Source organism: Corvus moneduloides, chromosome 1, assembly GCF_009650955.1.
Source record: "Corvus moneduloides isolate bCorMon1 chromosome 1, bCorMon1.pri, whole genome shotgun sequence".
NCBI classification, from domain to species: Eukaryota; Metazoa; Chordata; class Aves; order Passeriformes; family Corvidae; genus Corvus; species Corvus moneduloides.
Window position 1 is genome coordinate 91,832,334 of NC_045476.1, and position 20,807 is coordinate 91,853,140.

General features: G+C 40.1%; 1 protein-coding gene across 14 annotated transcripts in view; it reads left to right on the forward strand.

Annotated features, from left to right (window-relative positions):
* IKZF1 (IKAROS family zinc finger 1) overlaps positions 1-20,807 on the forward strand; it is a 71,268-nt gene that overhangs the window by 14,760 nt on the left and 35,701 nt on the right. For 12 of the 14 annotated variants that reach the window (XM_032118512.1, XM_032118504.1, XM_032118493.1 and 9 more), the window contains exon 3: positions 5,155-5,274. In XM_032118512.1, the coding sequence (XP_031974403.1) occupies positions 5,155-5,274 (120 nt within the window). Of the gene's footprint in view, positions 1-5,154; positions 5,275-11,429; positions 11,437-20,807 lie in introns of those variants that run through there. The other 2 variants (XM_032118559.1, XM_032118567.1) reach the window with 1 other exon arrangement.

Sequence of the window (20,807 nt, forward strand, 5' to 3'; positions counted from 1 at the left end):
CCTGGATACCCACACCTAACTGCTGTGGAGTTCTTTACAACGGTGTGATTTTGAGCTTCACACCTGCTACTTCTTACTAGAGCATTGCTTGCTTTTCTTTTGACATGAAGAGTAGCAGCAGGGGAGATGCTGCCTTGAGTCAAGGATTGAATTGGCAGATCAAATATATTGCATTCCTTGTGGTCTGCCTCTCCCCTTCGAGGGAAAACTTACAAGAAACTTGGCCATTTTGAATGTTTATATATATGTAAATATATACATAATAGACGTATCTCTATGTATAAAATATGTAGCTCTCAAAGTTTTCTGTAGCTGAACCAGTGTAGTATTTTGTTGTGCCTTTTAGCTTTTCCAGAAGATCGTGCAAGAGTACTATTCTGTGATGAGAGAGGGTTTTCTTGAAAAAGAAAGTTACCTTTGATAAGAGGGAGACCTACACAAACAGATTAAAGAGAAAAGAAGTCTGCTTTGAACTCTTCCTGCTGCTTCTGTCACCGAGCATCTGGTACTTTCTGTGAGCAAAGGCTGTGACTTGTATTGGGTTGTTAGCTGGATTTATGAACAACTGGCCAAAAAAAGAACTTCCTAATTTGCTTTCATTTATGATAAGAGTTGTGTGGGAATTCACCTTCTGGAAATGAACGCTTGTCAGATTAGGTTCCACAGATACTGGTTCTTTGTAAACTCTTACTAGACCTCAAAAGTAGAGGATCTGAAGGTACAGGGATGTTACCTGCTTCTTTCTCATAGGTTGGTGAATGCAAAAAGGAATTTTTCCCCTTGTCTTCTCCTGGGGTTCTATGTGCTTCTGGGATGCTTCCTTGCATGACGAGGGAGCTCTGCTGTACTTTGGGAACCAGTTAAACAACTGCACAGTTTCAGGAGTGTGAGATTGTCCTGTCTTATTCATTTCTCCTGTTTTATGAGGAATGCTCATCAGGTGTAGCTTGCTCTCTGGGCCTATGGAATTAGGGGACTTGGTTCACTAGCACACTTGGCTGTGTTTTTAAAAATTATAAATTAAAAAAATAAATTTGGTTTGGTGGGTTTCTTTTGGGGCTTTTTGGTTTTTTTTTTAAACACAGAAATAAAGAAGGTCTCTAGAAACAGTCACCCCAGCTCAAACATGGTGTTTTGCAGCCACGTGCTTTATGCAGCTGCAGCTGACTCAGGTGTGGCAGCAACCATCCGGGCCAGGAGAGTATAAAACTGATGTGAGTGAGCCAAATCCTGTATGCACACAGGCATTCCCACCTCGGGGAATCCAGGCATGGCTGACTCCTAGAGGAACTGAAATACTGTGTGACTAGCACAGAATTCACACTTTTTATTTTTCTCCTGAAAGTGATATTTCATGAGACAAGCAGTTGCAGTTCTGAAATGAGGAGAGAGCTGACATACATTTAACCAAATGGTATCCGGCACCCATAAAAGAGAGTCAGAAAACACAGATAATATCTCACTTAACAAGCAGTATTTTTCCTGCCTTTTTTTCTCTTTTTTTTTTTCTCAGTTCTAGGGCCTAACAGTTAAGGAAGGTGAAAAAACGGTACAAATGTTTCCACATCTAACATTAAGAGATCTCCTAGAACAAACCAGGCTGTGCTGCACTCTGTGCTGCACTCTGCAAAAGCAGGAAGAAGAAACCCTCAGTATTAAATACACACATACCCAGCATTAGTTTGTGAAAGGATAGGGAATGAGATTTCTATAAGACGTCCTGCCCTGGCTTTCTTTTCAACAGTTGAAGCACCAGCAGCACCATTCTGGCATGAACTGAATCGCTCTCAGAGCTGGATGTACATGTTAAAGGAACACCAGGCTAAGGACTTTGACAGAAATAAAGAGTACTAAAACTTTATTGAACTGGCAAGTTTTTTCCCTTCCTCTCTTTCCTTATGGCTTCAACTATATTTCTTGGGCAGAGATGAGGAAACTCAAATAGAGAGAAGTTGAGTGCCTTGCCAGGCATCGTTGATAGGTTAGGCTGTTCTCTGACTATTTTTATACAGAAATGGCAGTGTTGGAAATCTGAGACCATCTTTCAGAGATGCAGGTTGAAATGAAGGAATGTTTGATACAACAGTTGTTGTTGCAAGCCTGCAGTTGTAGTTCCTTCTATTTATGACTTAACCAAGAGCATGTTGGGATGGGATTTAGTTCCTTTTCCTTTGACCAGTTGTTGTTCTGGGCATGTCTGTTTGAAATTAAAATGGAAAGCATTCCCCCATTTCCCCACCTGCCTTCCATTTCTAAATTAATTGGAAAAATAATGTGAGATTGTGTACGTGTAAGATTGCCATGCAGTAATGAACTTACCATGGTGTAATGATTTAGATGTAGTTAAGGCATGAAATACAAATACGATGCCCTAGAATCTAGGAGACACAGCTCAATAAATGGATCTATTTTAAATCCACTATTTTTGCCCTTTTTGCATGTAGGGATTTCTCAATCATGTGTAACAAGAAGAAATCAAACTGTATTAAATGGGTCATTAAAGCCAAGTTTACTAAGTTTTCTGAACTGCAGTCTCCTGCAAAGAGGGAAGCAGACCTGATCTCCAGCTTCTGCCCCACCAAGTCCGTGAGGCGAGTCTGATTCATACCACCTGGGCAAACTGCTATTAATTTAACAAGCAGAAGACTGATACGCATTTAGTGAACCAAAGAGTTCACCACTGCAAACGTACTCTTCTGCTAACAGGTTTTTATTCCAAAAAGACTTCCCTGACTTATCTTCAAAGTATTCCACTTAGACTACATATTGTAGGATGCCTAATTACACACTTAGAAAGATATTATTTTGTTTGCTGTTATCCCATAGTTCTGAGGAGTTTATATTGGGTTGTAACCAAAAAGAGTCTTCAGGTTTTTAGGGTAAGTGTTCTTCTCAGCCTAGACTCAGTCAAAGCATCAACCTCCATTGTTTTAACTGGGAGCACAGTTAAAAGAGATCCTTGGATGCAGGTAGCTTTGGATTACTGTTACTTTTTAACAAATTTCCTTAACTTACATGCAGTACGAAGAGAGCTGCCACGCTGTTAATTGTCCTGCAATAAAACCTCTGGGATTTTTTTGTTTTTGTTTTGTGTGGGGCAAAATATGTTGAACAAACTGAAGTGTTTCAGTTGTCTCTCCTCACCTGTGCATTTGTCAGGGTGGAACTGCAGCTTGTCAGGGTGGAACTTGGAATGGAAAATTTGCTGTCAGTTGTATAAGTTCCCTACATCTCAGAAATCTGAAGAAATAACTAAATAAGGAGCTAAACAATGAATGGCAAAAAAATGTTTTAATGAACTTACTTCCTGCTTTTATTTTCCTTTGCTGTAAAATTCATATTCCTTCTTGTCTGTTTATGCAATCCACCTTTGCTCTTGCACTTACATCCAGTAGTTGTGATTTTGCCCATTTAAGAACACTCCACAGAAGGTGGATATAAGGGGACCTTATTAAATCATCTTTTTAGTCCCTCTGCCAGTGCAGGACTGTTTCTTCATTACCCTGGAGTCCTCTGGCTGCAGTTTGGGATGGTTCACCTGATGCTGCTCTCAAAACTCCTGCTCAGTGATTATTCCACAGTTTGATAGATATGTCATTAAGAAATGCAGTCACATACTTATTTCATTCATTTAAACATAGATTTGTGCAAACGACTCAAACCAGCTAATTTGGAAGGCGACTTAAACCTACCTGTCATTTCTCCCCGTCATGATCAGTAAAGATGGAAAGCACAATGCTTTGATCAATCCAGGAGGTAGAGAGGAAACCATTCACCTCATTCAGATCAAGTCCATAACTGGCGCCACTAAACTGCTGTTACTTAATTAAGCTATATTTGGTTTAATTTTTCCATTTCTGTTAAGTGCTTTAAAGTTTAATGGATTTAATGGATAAAGTTTGTGTTTTAATGAGGAATTATTGTTAGGAAAAAAACCACTAATTTGCTAGGGCTTTGTGCCATGGAATTACTGCCCTTACTGTTTTGCCAATCGCTACAGGATGTCTAACAGATTTAATCAATGTAATTTGGTAACATCTCCATTTGGGAGACAAGTGTCTTATGTGAACATTACTGAGTTCAAATCCTGCTCTGGGCCCGTTCTATTCTTTGCTATTAATGCAAAGACCAGTCTTCTAGTAATAGTCAATGAAAGTAATCACTTAGATAATTTCTTCAAGTAGTTGTTTCCAAGGCATGCTTTTGTTAGAGATGCATGATGTCATTTTAAAAGAAGTTCTGCAAGACAGTGATAGTACTGTGGGCTGGAGATGTATGCTGTGACTGAGCGCTGAATCAAGAAATCTCACCATTTCTGGAAACACAATACTTAGCAAGAGAGTTCCTTTTCTTATTGTATTGTGTTCAGCTCTAAAACAATTCCACAATACCTACAATGTGTTAAAGCACCAATTTGTTTTCCTCTGCAAAACCTTGTGTACACAAGATATTAGTGTTTGTTTCCTATTTACAAATAAAAGACAATAAAATCCTTGAAGTCGTGTTTGCTGAACTCTGCTAATTGTGCATATTTAAGAAGTCCTGGGACCTACAGGCACTTCTCCTTGTGTCTACTTGTAGGCACAAGGACCAGCCAGAAGTTGATCTGTGGGTATTAGTGAAACTTGCTGGCATTGTAGCTGAATTTTTAGTTGAAGATAAAATTTTATTTTTGAGGTAGTTCTTTTGGAGCCCCAGAACACTTCTGAGTTAGACTTCACTCTGTCTTTGAAGCAAATCTTGATGTGTTCTCAAGGAGAACTTGTGGAAGAAAGAAGTGTTTTTACAAAGGACGACCATTTGATAACCTTTGTAACCTGTCAGTCTGTGTTAGCTAAATTAGATCTTATGAGCATGGCAGCTAGAAAACATGCATGTCTCACAAATACCCAAAATGGCAAGGCTAATAACTGTGTATCCAGACTTCAGTAAATTTGGCAGAGACATTGGCATGCATTCTTTTCAAAAATATAATTCCCCTGTATTCATAAGATGTTTTCCCTGCAGGAGAGTAGGGTTTGGTCCTAAGGATGTCATGTTTTAGTAGCGTTTAGGGGCTTTTTAAGTTTTATTTGATTTGTGGTTCCTCTAATTTTATTATTTGAAAATGAGGCTACTCTGACAACTAACTGATGCTACTTTCCTCACTATTAGGAAAGGAAAGTCCTCCAACTAGTGATGTCCCTGATGATCCAGATGAACCTATGCCTATACCAGAGGACCTTTCAACTAGTACTGGAGGTCAACAGAGTTCTAAGAGTGACAGAATCTTGGGTAAGATGACAAATCCACTCTGATAAGAAATACTAGTAGATGATATAGCAATAATGTTAAATTACTTTTTCATAAGCTGGTAAACAAGCAGGTCCTGTGTCTTTTCATCTTCTTCAGGTGCATAGTGTTTTTTGTGCAACCTGTTCTTTGGGAAAGGCATCTTCATCCACAGAGAAGTTGTAAAGATCCTACTATTTATCTTCTTTCTAAAGCATGACTCTTGCATGAAATTCTCCCCAGGAAATATAGGTTTCATTCTATGTAGGAAATAGAATTAAATATGTGGTTCCAGGTCAAAATTATATGAAGTAAGATTTGATAAAAATTCAGTAAATGCTCAGGTATTTTTATTATTTTTATTATTAATTTGAATGCTATCTTTAATGTAATTGTGTTATCTGCACTTCAGATTTCTCCAGAAATGCATATTAAAACATACATAGTATTCATATATTTCAGATTCCAATATCTGATCTCCATTTATCCTTGATTTTTTACCTGGGAGAACTTTAGAAAACACTGGTCTTTTAGATAAAAACACACAATTGATAAAGTCTGTTTGGTTAAAATTGTCGTCCAGAGATGATTTTGCAAAATGCTGATTATTCTTAGGGATCCCAGTATCACACCAAGGAGCAGCAATGCTGCTGACTACTGCGTGCCCTTGCTCCCATGTAGTGCACTAAAAAGACTAAATATTGCTTGAGCACCATGCCTGTTTACCAGCAGGAAAAAAAAAAAAAGGAAAAAAGGAAAAAAAAGCACACTGACTCCCAGAATGCTGTGATCAATGCCCTATATGACAAAATCATTTCTGTAAAGTCATGAGTATCAAAGTACAAGTATCTACCCACAATTAAAAGTATTATTCATGATTCATACATTCTTACATTATTGTAACAGTGAGGGTCAGGGTGGATGATTTACAGAAAGACTGCAAGTGCCTTTACATATTTATTGTCTAAGGAAATCCAGTAAAGGATACTAGGTGGAAAGGGAGGCACAGAAGGCAAAATAATCAATTCACCATAATACAGCAGGATGGTGTCAGCCTTAGGAATAGAACCCACTCCCAACTCCAGCACTAGCTAGTAGTAGGCGCATCATCTTATGCATTTTCATTTTATTTACCATTTGATCCCCTCTTATCAAAAATGTGAGCAAAAATTCCAGCTCTTACATGCATATTGACATACCTTATAAACAAATTAATTTTAAAAAATGTTTTTTAACAATCTGATTGCTTACTAAATGTTTCAGTCCAAAGATATTTGGACAAAATCTTTCATTAACTGCTTGTCTATCAACTCCATAAAAAGAGTTATGTCTCCTTTCTCCCAGAGTAACTAACCCTACAAAATATTTAAGCCTTGATTCAGAAATTAAATCTTTTAAGTTCTTTGTTCAAACCCAAACAAACAGGATTTTTCATAGTGTTGAATTTTCTTTAATATACTCACAAATATCATGCAGACCCAGCAAATTTGAACTTTATATTTGCTGATGATGTAATGATTCTGCCAACAGTTCGGTCACATATGTCAATATATACACATATTCTAAATATGATAAGTTCCATCTGCTATTCTCATTACTCAGCAATAAATTAGATTTTCCATGTCCTGACTTTAACAATTTTTCTTCAGCCACTTTCTCTACCCCTAGCTCTTTTGTTTACACGGGTTACATCTTGTAGTGAGATATTTACCATAGTCAACCAAAACAAAGACAATTCACAATAATCTGCTTTATGGATGATCTGTAGGTATCAACACCAATGCTTCCAATATTTTTCTTTTCTGCAAAGCTGCATGCACTTTTACCTCTTTTATTGCTCCTTTTTTCTAACTCTAAGCTAAGTCTCTGAAAACAGTATATTAAAAAAATTAGTTCTCCTTTTTTACAAAGAGGATCTGAACACATGCCCCAGGCATATCAGGAGCCATATGATTGCTGTGCACATTCTAGATCTTTATCAAAAGAAAGTCTCTTATGAATAACATAATGCCTTAGGAGTGGTGTTTGGCCTGTATGATCCTATAGATGTATTAGGGATGAAGGGGGCTGTCTTCCTATGTAGGCAGAGGCACTGCAGTGTAGACAGGCTTGGTGTTTAGTACAACACCATCATCTCCAAGTCTCAAGATCTGTTCCTCACCTCTGTTTATCATTGAACTTAGGTTGACAAGGGGGATCTGAAAAAGCAGTTTGTAGAATGAAAGATAGACAGGAGAGCACTGTAAAAACCCACTGATATTATCTGTGTGCATCTGCAGGTGGGAGCTAGACTGTGGCCTGTGGTAACCGACAGGCCCTGCACGAGCAGATATGACCAGCCAACAATTTCTCTCTGTATGACTTTCCTAATGTCCCATCTGTTTCCTTCATCAGAAGGGAATTCTCTAGCATTTGGATTTATTTCAACATAGGATTTACAGTACATTCCACTTAATCAGTAACACCCTGAGAGATAAGCTGTCCATACAGTGTACACCAAGGAATTTGAGTCAGACATTTTTTGAAGAGGGTCTCTACATTCTGGAGGACTTTCTTGTGCACATGAGGCTATAGAGTTAACAACGGGAATTGCAGATTTGTTAAATGAAAAGCATAAGTATTTACCTCATCCTACTGAAATTAGGTGAGAAATCTGTTATTAATTTTAATCAGCCTGTGAGATAGAAATGTTCAAGTGACAGCTTGCTTACTCAGATTTGTAGTAACATTTCATGGAATAATCTTTAACTCTGGAGTCAAAAGTTAAATTACCTTTTTCATCAATGTAGCATTTTGAAGGGCAAAGATTACAGGAAATAAGCTATTTTTAGAAAGGAAAGGCTCTGCTCCTCCATGCGTTTTCGAAAATCTCTTTTTGTGCTTCTTTCAAACCTGCACTGAGACTTGAATGTGGGGTTATAGAGCTGATAGAACTATTTGAAATATTTCTCCTGCTCTGAGAAGGAAGGTGTTGAAGTTCTCTACTCACCAGATTTTATTGGGTGCCTTCAGTTTTTGAATTCTCACTTAAAATGACTAGAGAGGGTGCAAATTTCCTAAGGGAGGAACCCAGAGGATCATGAAATGTATGTTTTGACTTGTGTTCCAGGCAGGGGGGATGCCCAAAACATGGTTTTCTTCTTACCAATGCAAAAATGATCAATGGGTCTGAAAGGGTAATTTATGGAAGTAAAGTCATCAACAGTTTCTAGTAATAACCCCAAGCAGCACAACAAAGCAGAAACATATTGAAAGAGATGTTCTTCTCACCATCAAGGCTCTTCATTTCCTTGATGAGATTATTATGATTTTAATGTTTCGACCCCCAGAATGTGTTGAGCAGCTTCCTTCTGCATGCTTAATTTCTGCTGCTCTGTCCACTAGATCTTCTTCCTTCCTTGTCCTATTCTCCACCCCAAATTTACTTCTCGGGCTGATCTGGCACCTATAACATTTTATTATTTTCTTATTCTCTTCACCTGTGTGCTCTACAGATAGTTTCTCTAGAAAACACAGGGAATATTTTCAGCAAAGTGTGAGATTTTCACAGCTCTTGAAGGCTCTAGAGACTCAGTTTTATCATCTCTCCTAAATAGCCTTTTGAAATCTTTGTCTGAGTTATTTAGAAATACACATCCCACTGAAAGTCCATTCCATTAAGAATTAGTTCTTTGTAGCCTATTTTGGACAGCCCTATTTCCCATTGTACCCTATTTGAAATATCGTTTGATAATTCTCAGTCTCTGCAAGTTTCAGGTTAAACGTTGTGTGCACCTTTTGTGGATCATCCGTACTGAACATCCTGTGTGTGGTAAACAGTTGCAACTTAGGACTGTTTGTGCTCTGAGACTGTATCCTAATTCAAGCCATGTGTGGGAAGTTAGTGACTCAGTGAGCTGTACATCAGACCCTACTTCACAGAGAAAGCCATTTTCTGCAGTGGTAGCATTTGTCTAGAAAGGTAGGCAGTGCCTTCCTTTATCCGTAACTGCCCGTTCCATAGCTGGCCATCACTGGGTAAAAAAAAGCCATCTCACAGTGTTAGTGGCCTCAGAAAGAGGCTGTGGGCTCACCATTTCTGCACAGACAGCTGTCTGGTGCTGCATGAACTTCTAATACAGAAGTCAAGTGTTACCACTGTAGTCACAGATTACAGTCTGGACCTGAAAAAAATAATGCATAGAGATCTTCTTCTTTTTAAGAGGTGGGGAGAAGTCATCTCACAAAATTGGGTTGAAACTGTTGTGCAATTGACAGAGTATACCCAAAGTAACCAGTCAGGGTGATCTTAGATATCAGTAGAAGACAGACAAGATTCATTTGAAGCTATAAAGTCTGATTGTTTAAAATAAACAAGTATGGGAAGAGACATTAAAAGGAATATGTTTTTTTGACATTTTTCTCTCCCAGTGGGAAATACCAAGGGATGATGTCACCTCCCTCCCACAACTCAGTTATTGAAGGAGAAGCCTGTGTAGCTGCAGGCTTCGGAGCCTGGCATCACTGGGACTCCAGCATTGCCTTCACACCCTGGGGTCTGCCCTCCCAGCCATGGGCATTCAGAGGTCATAACCTGCATGAGGAGCTACTTACTGATGCACACAAGTGTCCCCTCTCTGAGCAGCTTTGAAACTTTATTTCCTTAAAAGGAGCTCAACCATTTGAGAGCACCGACACAAGCATTGCTGAGGGGCCACCAGGCAACCACAACCATTGCCATTACATAAATCTACTGCAACTCACATACAGCTGGGTGGAGACAGAGTAAAAGTGTGGAAAGGCAGACAGAGGGGAAAAGCGAGGAAAGAAAAAAGGGGAAGTGCCCCACCCCAGCTTGCAAAATCGGTCCTGTGGTTCAGACAGGTCCAGCTCACTGCTGCCCTGGTAGTTCTGCTGGGCAGGGAAAGGGGCTGAGGAATAAGACTGCTGGAGCTAAACATCTTTGCACACTCCTCCTTGTGGGAGTTCAGTGGCTGTAAGCTCAGTGTCTTGTGTATGAATTATAAAGTGTGGCATGTGTCCACCTGGACATTCAGAGAACCAAATTCTGAGACCTAAAGTAACCAGGAGGGCTGTGCAATATGTTTTACTTGCTCAGGCTTCAGATGGATATGTCTGCGGCTCAAAGGTATGGAAGTGTGTAGAAGCTGATGAGCCTTTGTAAATAACTGGTAACAATTGCTGTCTCACCTGATGTAGCCCTCATGAGAGCGGAGAGAAAATTTGTTTCAAGATGGTTTGGGGAGCTTTGAAAATTGTCCTTAACCCTCCACAATGAAACAAGGCTTGAAAGTCCTGAGGAGGCTTCTGAAGGAATTGAAAAACTTGAAACTGAAATATTTTAGGAACTTTTAAAATAGGGAAGTTGGGAATCTCCCCTCTTGTTTGGTCTGAAGCCCCCATTTCTAACCCCAAAGTAACATGCCCCAGTATGGACTGGTATTGATTGCTCTGAGAGCCTGCCAGTACAACTTATAATTTTAAGGAGAAGGCAGGAGATTTTTGTCAGGATTATTTTCATTTTGTCTGCAAAACTCTTATGGGAATTTGTATGGAGGAGGATGGGGGTGGTTTAGCTGGGGAAGGCACATGACAAATTTCATGAATGCCCTTAAATATGCCATACAGGATATATGTTATATTCCAGCCTTCAAAGGTTTGTTTTGCATGAGCATGGTGTGAAACAGTGTGCTAGAGGGAAGACCCAGGTATTTGGGGCCGTTGGGAATTTCCTGTTGTGCCAAAGACAAGCTCTGATCTGTGTAATGACTTCGGACTTAGAAAAATGTGCACAAAGGCAAGTGGAAAACAACCCTATTCCTGAAGGTGAATTCCTCTAACAAATTTAAAAATGCTTGCTTCAAGTAATGGAGAGTGACCATTTTCAGAGCAAACTTGCAAGAAATTTGTGGAGGTAAGGGGGACCCAGCCTGGAAAACAGAGCTGCCGCTGCCCCAGCGTAGGCTGTGCTGCATTATTAGTGCATTTGTCTCAACCCATGCAAAGCCAGATCAGGCATGTAAAAATTTGCCCTCTGACACAACCATAGCACATGACAAAATCAAATCCTTGAGAACAGAACTGATCCTAAAAAAGAATTGTACTTTTAAAATTATTTCTATTTAGTTTTGTGAGGATTTTTTTTTACTCAGAAGTATGACAGAAGTATGATTTGTGTTGCCACTGTGTGGCAACATGACGTTGCAGTAGGTGCTGAAGCTATGGGGTTTTTTCTCTTATTTCTCCAGAGCTGTGTAGCTTGTGGAGCTGCAGCCTATTTCATGAGCACCTGCTGGATACAGCTGTGTTTTCAGAAGAGAACATCAGCACAAAATTCAGGAAAAGACTGGGAACTGTGCAAGTTTTGTTTCTTCAGTGTTGGAGAGTGCCGAGCATTGCTTTGAATTGGAGAGATGCAGTGTGTTTAGCTGTGTGGCTTTGGGTAAAGAGATTGAGTCTGCTGATCTAAACTGTAGTGAGAGGAAGTTCTTTATCTGAGCAGAAGAGATGTGCCTCAGAGATAAGCCCCATTCTAGCTCAGGAGTGAAATTTATCTAGCAGGATCTCAGCAGTGGCTGCAGCTCAACTGCAGAAACACTAGGCTCTGGCTGGAAGATGGGCATATTTTAAGCTGAGGAGGACCTCTGTAACTGCAGCTTGCTAAACCTCAGGTTATTTTAAGGGAATGAGTCTTCATCAAAAGGTTGGATTGGCCTCCCAACACCAGCCACTCCTTCATTCTGTGTTAATTCTTGCTTGTTCTTTGTTGTAGGCTTGCTTTTTACCTTGAGCAAGTCCTCTTTCACCCCGAGTGCTCTTCAGGACTGCAGTCTTAGAGAAAACTGCTGGACTGAGGCACAGTGCAGGGACCACTTGTCTCTACAGAGGTGCTGTTTTGGAACCAGCTGCTCTTTTGGTTTTGTTCAACCATTCCTCACATTTCTGTAATTTCAACTCCTGCTATGGTGCCTCCTTGGGAGGAGAGGGCTTCTGGCTGCAGAGGACCTGCAGCAATGCTCTCCCCTCAGGTGTGAACTTTCCAGGCTCTGTCCCACAGAAAAATGTGCGAACATAATGTCACTGTAGCTGAATCCCCCATGTTTGAGATTTGCAAGGAAGGATTTGCAGCGTGATCATGCCTCCACAGTTTTCCTCAGTGTAGATTAAACCCTTTATGATAAAAAGAGGGGATGGAAGAGGTCCTTTTTGGAGCTGTAGTCTTAAAGCCAGGAGCAAACGCCACTCATTGCAGCAGGACAGAGGTTTGTCCCCGAACCTTATCCTTTGAGCTCACTATGTGAGGTTTCTTGAAGCCTCAGATGGTCTCTTAGGAAAAAGCTTTGCCTGAAGGGCAATAGGTAGATATGACATAGCCACCAGTGCAGGCTCACCCTCAGCATGTTATTTATGGTGAATATATGTGAACACAACAAGCTGTTAACTCGTGAAGGTGGATCAGCTAGTATCCCAGGATTCTGGCTTCCAGAGACAGCTTATGTCATGGCTCATCCAGCTGCCTCCCTGAACAAGCAAGTGAGCAGAGCAGCAGCCCAAAAGCAGGCTAGACCTCAGCCTGCAATGTGAGATGTCCTGCTGCTCCCTCCCTCCCTCCCTCCCTAGCTTCCTCCCTCACCCATAAGTGGATTCTGTGATATAAAGGTGCGCATGCAGGAACATAATTCCTAGTAAATTAACCCTGGTGTGTGCTTCTTTCTTTGCTTTTTTACACATTTTGGAGTTAGGAATAATGCCCAGTTCCCATATTGCAGTTTAGGGTCATGTTTCTCAGAAACATTTAGGTATCTAAGTTACCTGCATAAAAAAAGAGATCCCAAGAAGGTATCTAATCTGGCATTTCACCATTAGCCATAGTGACACCACAGGCACCAAGTAGGATTTTTGGAAGTGAGTAACTCGTACTCTATTGATGCAAATGAGATTTCAATCCTAACATGCCAGAATCCATACCTAAAAATTGGATTAAGAACCTGATTGAAAAAAAATGGCAGAGCAAGCACAGAATTACTCTCAATTTCCAGCCAAAACAGGCCTGATCAAAAGTAAAAGTTAAGGCACGCATTTTGCTCTTTGCTTTTCACATTCCATTTTCCTTGTTTCTCCTCCCCCAAAGATAGTCCAAAATTATCTCTCTTGAGAAGTGTAATAAATGTAGCGAAAGTGGAGAAATATGAAAGCATAAATTAACTTCCACTCTTCCAAGCCACATATCAGAGTTTAAAGAGAAAAAAAAAAAAAAAGAAGAAAAAAAAAAAAGAAGAAACTGAAGAGTAAGGAGAACTTTCACATGAACCATTTTTTTTACCCTGGAAATGGTACTTCTGAGGAAGTGGCTCTTACCAGAGTTTTCAGTAACTTCTAGATTATTTTATGGGATGATGTGAGAAACTCACTTGTTCCCTGACACCTCCATCAAAAATAAATAATAGTTGAGATCTTTAGAATTAATTGCTAATTCCTTCATATAACAGAGAGTATCTTCACATGATTTTGCCCTCCCTGCTGATTAAGTAACAACAGAAATGTTCAATGCAATGGAAAGGTGGGTTTAAACTAAAGCTGGCGACACTTTCAGCTCGTGTTGCAATTAAATGAAGAGGAAATATTCATTCTCCATATTTCATCATTTAAAAGCATCCTGTATTTGTAAGAAGCTGTGATCAGCCAACATCCCTGCTATGGATTTGAACTTCCCAAATCTTTGGTGGCTTTTGAGTTTGGGGGGTTTTTTTTGTCTAAGCTAAGAGCTTCATGTTCTGATTTTTAATAGTGGCTTAGGGGTTTTTTGGAGGGAGATCCATCCCTTTTCATTCACAGTACTGTGCACCTCAGCATTATATGGACCGAGTTATGGAGCCTGTTTTTTCCTGCTTTGAATATGTGTTGCAATGCTCGGAAGTGGTAGCAGTGGTTGGCATTGAAGCGGAATGGTTTCATTAGCACCAAAATGGGGACTGCCAGCTGGGGAACACTGCTGTTTCTGCACCCCTCATGCTGCATCTGCCTTTCAAATATATCTTTCCAGTTCTTTCCATATGAGAATTTGTTTTCAGGGGAAAAGAAACACATGCACCTATAGAATTCACTATGAAAAATACATTTGCCTTATTGTGGGGTGAGACCCACTGCTTGGGTTTTGTGCCCAGGTTTGTAAAGGGGAAACACCTACGTGACTGAAGGAAGTGTCAAACTGTCCATGATCCATCCATACCCTGAGGTCCAGCTGGCTTTTATTCACAATTCAGGCTGTGAATGTCTCTGCCTTTCCAAAGCAGAGCACTCCTCCTGGTTTTCCCAGACCAAAGCCATGAGCAAAGAGGTGAGAACATCTCTTCCACACTGATATGGTGCCTTCCTTTGGGAGTCAGGGTTCATCCTTCTTCCCCCCAGAATACAACTAATTTTGCAACTGGCACCTCCCATGGCTGGACGATGGAGGGGAGGTGGGGAAGCCCTGATGGCGAGCGTGGTCACTGGAGCTTTGTCTGCTGCAGGTGTGGATCTACAGCAATTTATCTAGAAGTCAAATGGGAACTAGGCTTTTCTGGGGAGGTGTTGAGCTTCCTGCCCATTTGTCTGCATAATGGCAAGTAGAAGTAAGAATGAGAAATGATAATTGTGCTAGCAAAAGGCTTCAGTGGCTTTGGAGCCCAACACATGAAACATGTGAGGGAGGAATAATGGTAATGAGGCATTACCTCTGTTGTAGTATCACATTTGTTTAATCTTGCCATCACATTGCTAGTAGATCCTAGTAAAATTGGTATCCTATCATGGGCTTATTGTGGTGTTAAATGGAATTCTTTTTCTCCTTGCAAAACAGACTAGAGAAGTCTGATATTGTTTATTCTGTAATTACACATTAATGAGTCTACATTTGCTGTACAGTATAAGCATTAATAATAAGCTCTTTCCTGTGTTCAAAGAGAGAGACTGATTTATACAGTGCATGATACAACCCTTGGTGTTTAGAAGACAATGCAAATATGTTTTACATTTCTAAAACTTTCTATAATTCATTTTTTTCTTTAATACTCCCTCTGAAATTTGAAATGGCAATGTATTTTCCAGATATCAGGAGCTGTTTATTCCGTACTTTTGCCTTTGCATGTTTATATGTACACACATACACATATGTACATACAAATATGCATTTTAGCACTCATAAAATTATGTGCCTGGAAAATCAAGTTCCTCTATGTTTATGTCAATGTAAAAACAGTCCACATATGCAAAAGAACATTTATCTTGAAAGCTGAGCTTTTTCTTCTTCTTAAGACCAAGCAAACATGCACTCTGCAACATAAACACATGCCATAAAATTTTTTTTTTTCAAACCTAAAAGAGGAAAAGGTTAGTTCCTGCTAGCTTGTCTGTATCCCTATAAGAAAGTAAACTGTAAATTCCATTTGGGAAGTGGGCAGCAGCTGAGGAAGACCCGCTGGTACCCATTGTGGCTTTTCTAGTCTGTGTAAAGCTGCTGGGCCAAGGCAGCTGTGAAGGTCATGGTACTAGAAGGCCCACAAAGGAGTTCACGAAGATAGAGAGAGATGGGGAAAGGAGGGAGAAACACACATGCCCTCAAGTCTTCCTGCTAGCATTCTTTGCCTGAAGAGGGTCTCCTGCCTGCCACTGCTGGCTCAGCAGTGAGGGCTACATGGGTCCTGAGAATTCTCCCCTGCTGCTCATAAATGAAATTCCTCCTTGCATTCAGGTATTCTATTAGCTTAATTCCTTGCATTGTTATATAGATAAGGTCTGTAATGGAGAGACAGGGAATCATTCATTAAAAGTTTTTCTCCAGAAGATTCTTTTGCAGTGCTGTACCAAATTTAGGATTGCATAGTGAAGCTGTTTGAACAATATACTGCTCACAGAGGGAGATATGTGTGACATATTGAAATAATCTACTGGAAAATGCAGATATAATATCTTGTATCTCTTGTTTGAGATACAGCTTTCCACTAAAAGCTTATGCGTGCCTAACTTGATAACTTTCTTAGAGATGTTTCAGTAGCTAACTGAGCTAATGAGTACAAAAGCACAGTTAAAAGCACCACTCTAATAGTGGTAGTGATGGACCCCTCTGCTCTCCTGCTCCAGAAAGCAACTTATATTCAGGGAATCTCCTTATGCACATCTCAGGGAGCTTCAGGTGAGTTCAAAATATACCTCCCCACAAAGACCAGGCTAGTTGAGCACAATGCAGTCCCCTGCTTTCCTGTGTGGGAACTCATGTTTTCTGTGCAAAGGTGGTTTTTTTCACCCTTATTTTTTGCCCTCAGTGAGACAGAGCACAAATAGTTGCCTGCTTCCTGAGAACACAGTGATCCTCACATTCTGGGCTGCAGGTTGTGTTTTTCACATTCAGGCATAGGATGGGAGTTAATCAGATAGCCATGGGCAGCTCTAGCAAATAGCACATTTGCATCAGCAGAAGCTAGTTTCAGCAGACTTGCTGGGAAGATTTGCTGCAGCATGCCACCATCCTGCACTACTGACAGGCACTGCACATTCATTTGATAAAACAGATGACAATAGAAAATGAAACTTTTAACATTCTCTTCTTCAAACCCTTGAGAAGCACCTTACCCTGCTGGTGTGAGCCTGTGATTCACATCAGGTTTCCTGAGACTCCATGATGTCTTTAAGGTAAAGGGATTTGAAGCTGTGGATGAGCCGTGCTTCATTTGTCCTGGTGGCAAGGAGAGCTCTTAGAACCACTCTAATGGAAGTGACAATCCTGATGACAAACAGTTTCCAAGAGTCCAAAAACCTTCAAGCAGAATATTGCGATTACTGGGATTTGAGTGTTTTATGTGCTCAGAAATAATCAGCCATTACAATTTTGTCTTTTTGTGTTGGACAAGTAACTTGGAACTGAGACTTGACTTTCTCTCTTCTAAATGAACAAAGCATCATTCATTAGTCCCACATTTTTGTCTCTGGTTGCTGACCAGTTTACCAGGTAAAGGTTCATTTTCTGAAAACCGAGTCTGCACACTTTCTGCAGCCTCTGACAGACCTGCCCGGCCATGACCTGGCTCAGCTTGCATAACCAATTGCCCAAACTGTATTTCTGGATGTATGTGTTTGTAGGTGCTGAAGTTAGCAGGATTTCATTTCCTTTCTTGACCTCACTATATTCCACAGTGCAGCATAGCCATGGCAGATACCAAAATCTATCTTAGCTAATAAGAAGTAGCAACTTCTGTAGAGCTGTTTTGCATTTTAATGAGGAAGGGTTTTCATGCTTTCCATTTGCTTCACACTTAGTCCCACCATGCTGTCTAGGTGTTCGTATGGAATTTAGGTGCATTATGAATCCTAGGTTGGGCACTTCTGATGCACTCTCCCTGACTTGGTAGCAACAAGGAGCTGCAACTTGGTAGTTCATCAGAAGGAAGGTTTCCTAACATGTTACCACACAATAGGACACACATTTGTGTGTTTCTGTCCTGAGAATCCATCATATTTGGTGAAAATGCAATGCAATGGCTTTTCCTTTGGAATATTTGAAAAGCACTTTACACATAAACTGGGCAGATGCTTTGAAAAAGATTCTTCCAAGTAAAAGGCACTTACACTGGCTAGGGCATGCGACTAGGAGCAGAGAGGAAGTTTGACAGAAACTTTGCCTGCTAGACACTTCCAAATATTCCATAAATGCTGAGATGGCAGGAAATGTCAACAATGATAGCCTAAATAGATCATTAACCCTTACAGGAGACCAAGTTTTGATCACCCTTTGAATGCCTGGCACCAGTTTTCACAGCACAGGTCTTGTTCTAGTTGCATATAATTGTGTGTCTTCTGTCCATTTTAGTTGTTGCTGTTGGTGTAAGACTGAGAAAGTGAGTGAATTAAACTTTGGTTTTTCTACTGCCATTATTTTCCAATTGTTTTGTTGGGACTTTTTTTGTCTCTGGTTTTATGTTGTGGCACAGGGTTCCTGAAAAAAGAACCTCTGTTACTCTAAAGACTGCACAAACACAAACAGAACACCCCAAAGAGTTTACAGTCTAATTAAGGCTATATATATACATAATTGATTAAGCTTTACAAGTCCTAGCCAAGGTAAGTGTAAGGTAGAGCAGAATGAAATGTAATCAATTTTGCTGTGGAATCTAAACCATATACAGTATTCTAGAGACCAGAGGGCAAATTTGTTTTTCTAGGAGATGCAGCAAAACAGTCTTGTGAGTTCTTCCAGGGTGCAGTGGGATTGGTTTGGTTCAAAGTACTCAACTTTGTTTCAAACCAATTCTCTTTAGCTTGAAAAGCAAGATTGAAAAATATAAAGCAGGTAAAAGTAAATAAATTAAGGATTTGGTGATCGTACATGAGGGAATAAAATAAAGATTGTCAACTAATTATTAGATCACTTGGGTAATCCGGAAGCAATTAGTTTCCTGACTCCTAATTAGTCTAGATTTTAGTACAGAGGAGCAATCTACTGTATCACTTGACTTTTGGAAAAAGAGGAGAGCTGATTCTGAGCTCTGTGCCTGATTTGGAAAGGCAGAAATCCTGGCACGTACCACTGCAGTGAGTGAAATTCCAGCCTGGTGCTGGTTTGACAGAAGTGAGTGAGGCTGGTCTCAGGAGGCTGGGAAGCTGAAGATAAAGTTGGGACATAAGCCCAAATTTCAGGATATCAGATCCATAATCTTGTCCAGGCTTTTCTTTACACTGAGATGTTTCTGAAGATCTTTTGCATTTAAAATATATATGTATATTCTAGCAATTTGGTTTTGGAGTGAGATTTCACACCTCATAACTGAATGTGTATGAGAAGCACGACACAGCTGAACTGCAGATGACACAGTTTTCAGTTTTAGGTCATTTCCCACACCAGAGGTACAGGCCGAGCCCCTCTCTTCTCTCCTTTCTCAGATCACTGATTACTTTTGCCATGCTGGCTTCAGTGTGGAGAATAATTAAAAACTGCTTTGACTATTAAACAGCTTATGCTTTTTCTCTTGAGGTTGTTGCCTTTCGGACTTTAACATCTCTCTTGGAACAGAGTGATAGCATGGGAAAAGGTCAGCTGAGGAAAAATAAAATTTCTTTCCTGCTTCTGTATCAGTCTGAGGAAGAAAAAGTTTACTTTTTGACCTTGAACAATCCTGGATAAGGGAGAGCTGGCTGAGGGCTCCAAGCATTTGATATCCAGTATTTTATGGGTGTAACCAAGGTTTATTAGACTGAACAATAATTCTACCTTTGTGTAATTCTCAGTGATGTAGGACGCATCACAGATTATGGGTAGCATTTTCACAAATACCTAAGTGACGCAATATTTTGGAGCTCCAACTTCTGCCTCCTCCATGGTCCCTAGTCTTCTTCTATGGAATGCATAAAGAGGGTGACCAGTGCATGGCCAGATTTCAGCTTTATGAGTTAGGATACTTGAGAGGCATGTACCTGAATATAAGAATCACTCTAAGCAGGAAAATGGCTTTTGAATTCCCCATTAAAAAAAAAAAAGTCTTATCCCTATTTTAAAATAATTGAAAAATGTGCAGATAGGGAAGTAAGGGCACATGATGGATTAAAACCCTTTCCTATGGCCACACAGGAAGTCTGTGGCTAAGCTAGGAATTAAACCTAGATTTCCTCAGTCTGCATCCAGTGCTCTGCCCCCCTTTCAGGCTGTAAAATTTTGTTTGTTATCAAATTCTCCATAGGCTGAAGCAGTAGGACACTGAATGTGAGAATGAGAATATTAGAGGATAAGTACTATTAAAAATTGGTGAGAAATTGAGAATAGTTCTGGATCAAGTATTACCTATTTCTATTGCTATTTAATGTTCTCTTTTTTCCAAGTTTACATCAGCATAAAAATCCCCTTGTGGTACTGTTCCTTAACCAAACTACTTGTGCCTTTCCTTATGGCTAGGGTTGCAGTGGAGCCCAATGCTTAGCTGTTTCCAACTGTTCTGGTTTAACAGTAAGTAACATTATGACTGGATTGGCAGAAAAATGATTCTATTTCTGCCTCTTTTGCTTTACATTTCTCATCCAAAGTCATATAGAAAAATTACATCCATTTCCTGTGGAGAACATCCATATCTAAGTTCTCTCTTACCATGCTCATTTGATTTAACAAAACATTCTTTCTTGAACAGCTGCATGACTGAATTTTATCCTTGGAAATGCTGAGCTACATCAAGAGGGGCTCCACTGAAGTGAAGTCAGACCAGGACTAGTAAAGCCAGAAGAAGGCAGGTCATGCCCCTCAAATCTGAAATTAACAGAAATCCATCTCTGTAGTAGGTAGGATATGACAAGCTAGGCAAAGCCTTCACATTCATTTATGTTCCTCTCACATAAATGTACTGGGTATTGCACAGCTTGGTCACTGCCAGCCCTACAAGAATAATGCACTGTATAAACTCTGCCCTGTAAACTAGAGGTACTGGTGCTGTACCTGTAAGGAACTGGGAGAGCAGTCAGAGCTGCAGGATGGGACATGCAGTGCAGGTCTCCAACAGTGATTCCATCTCATGGACTGC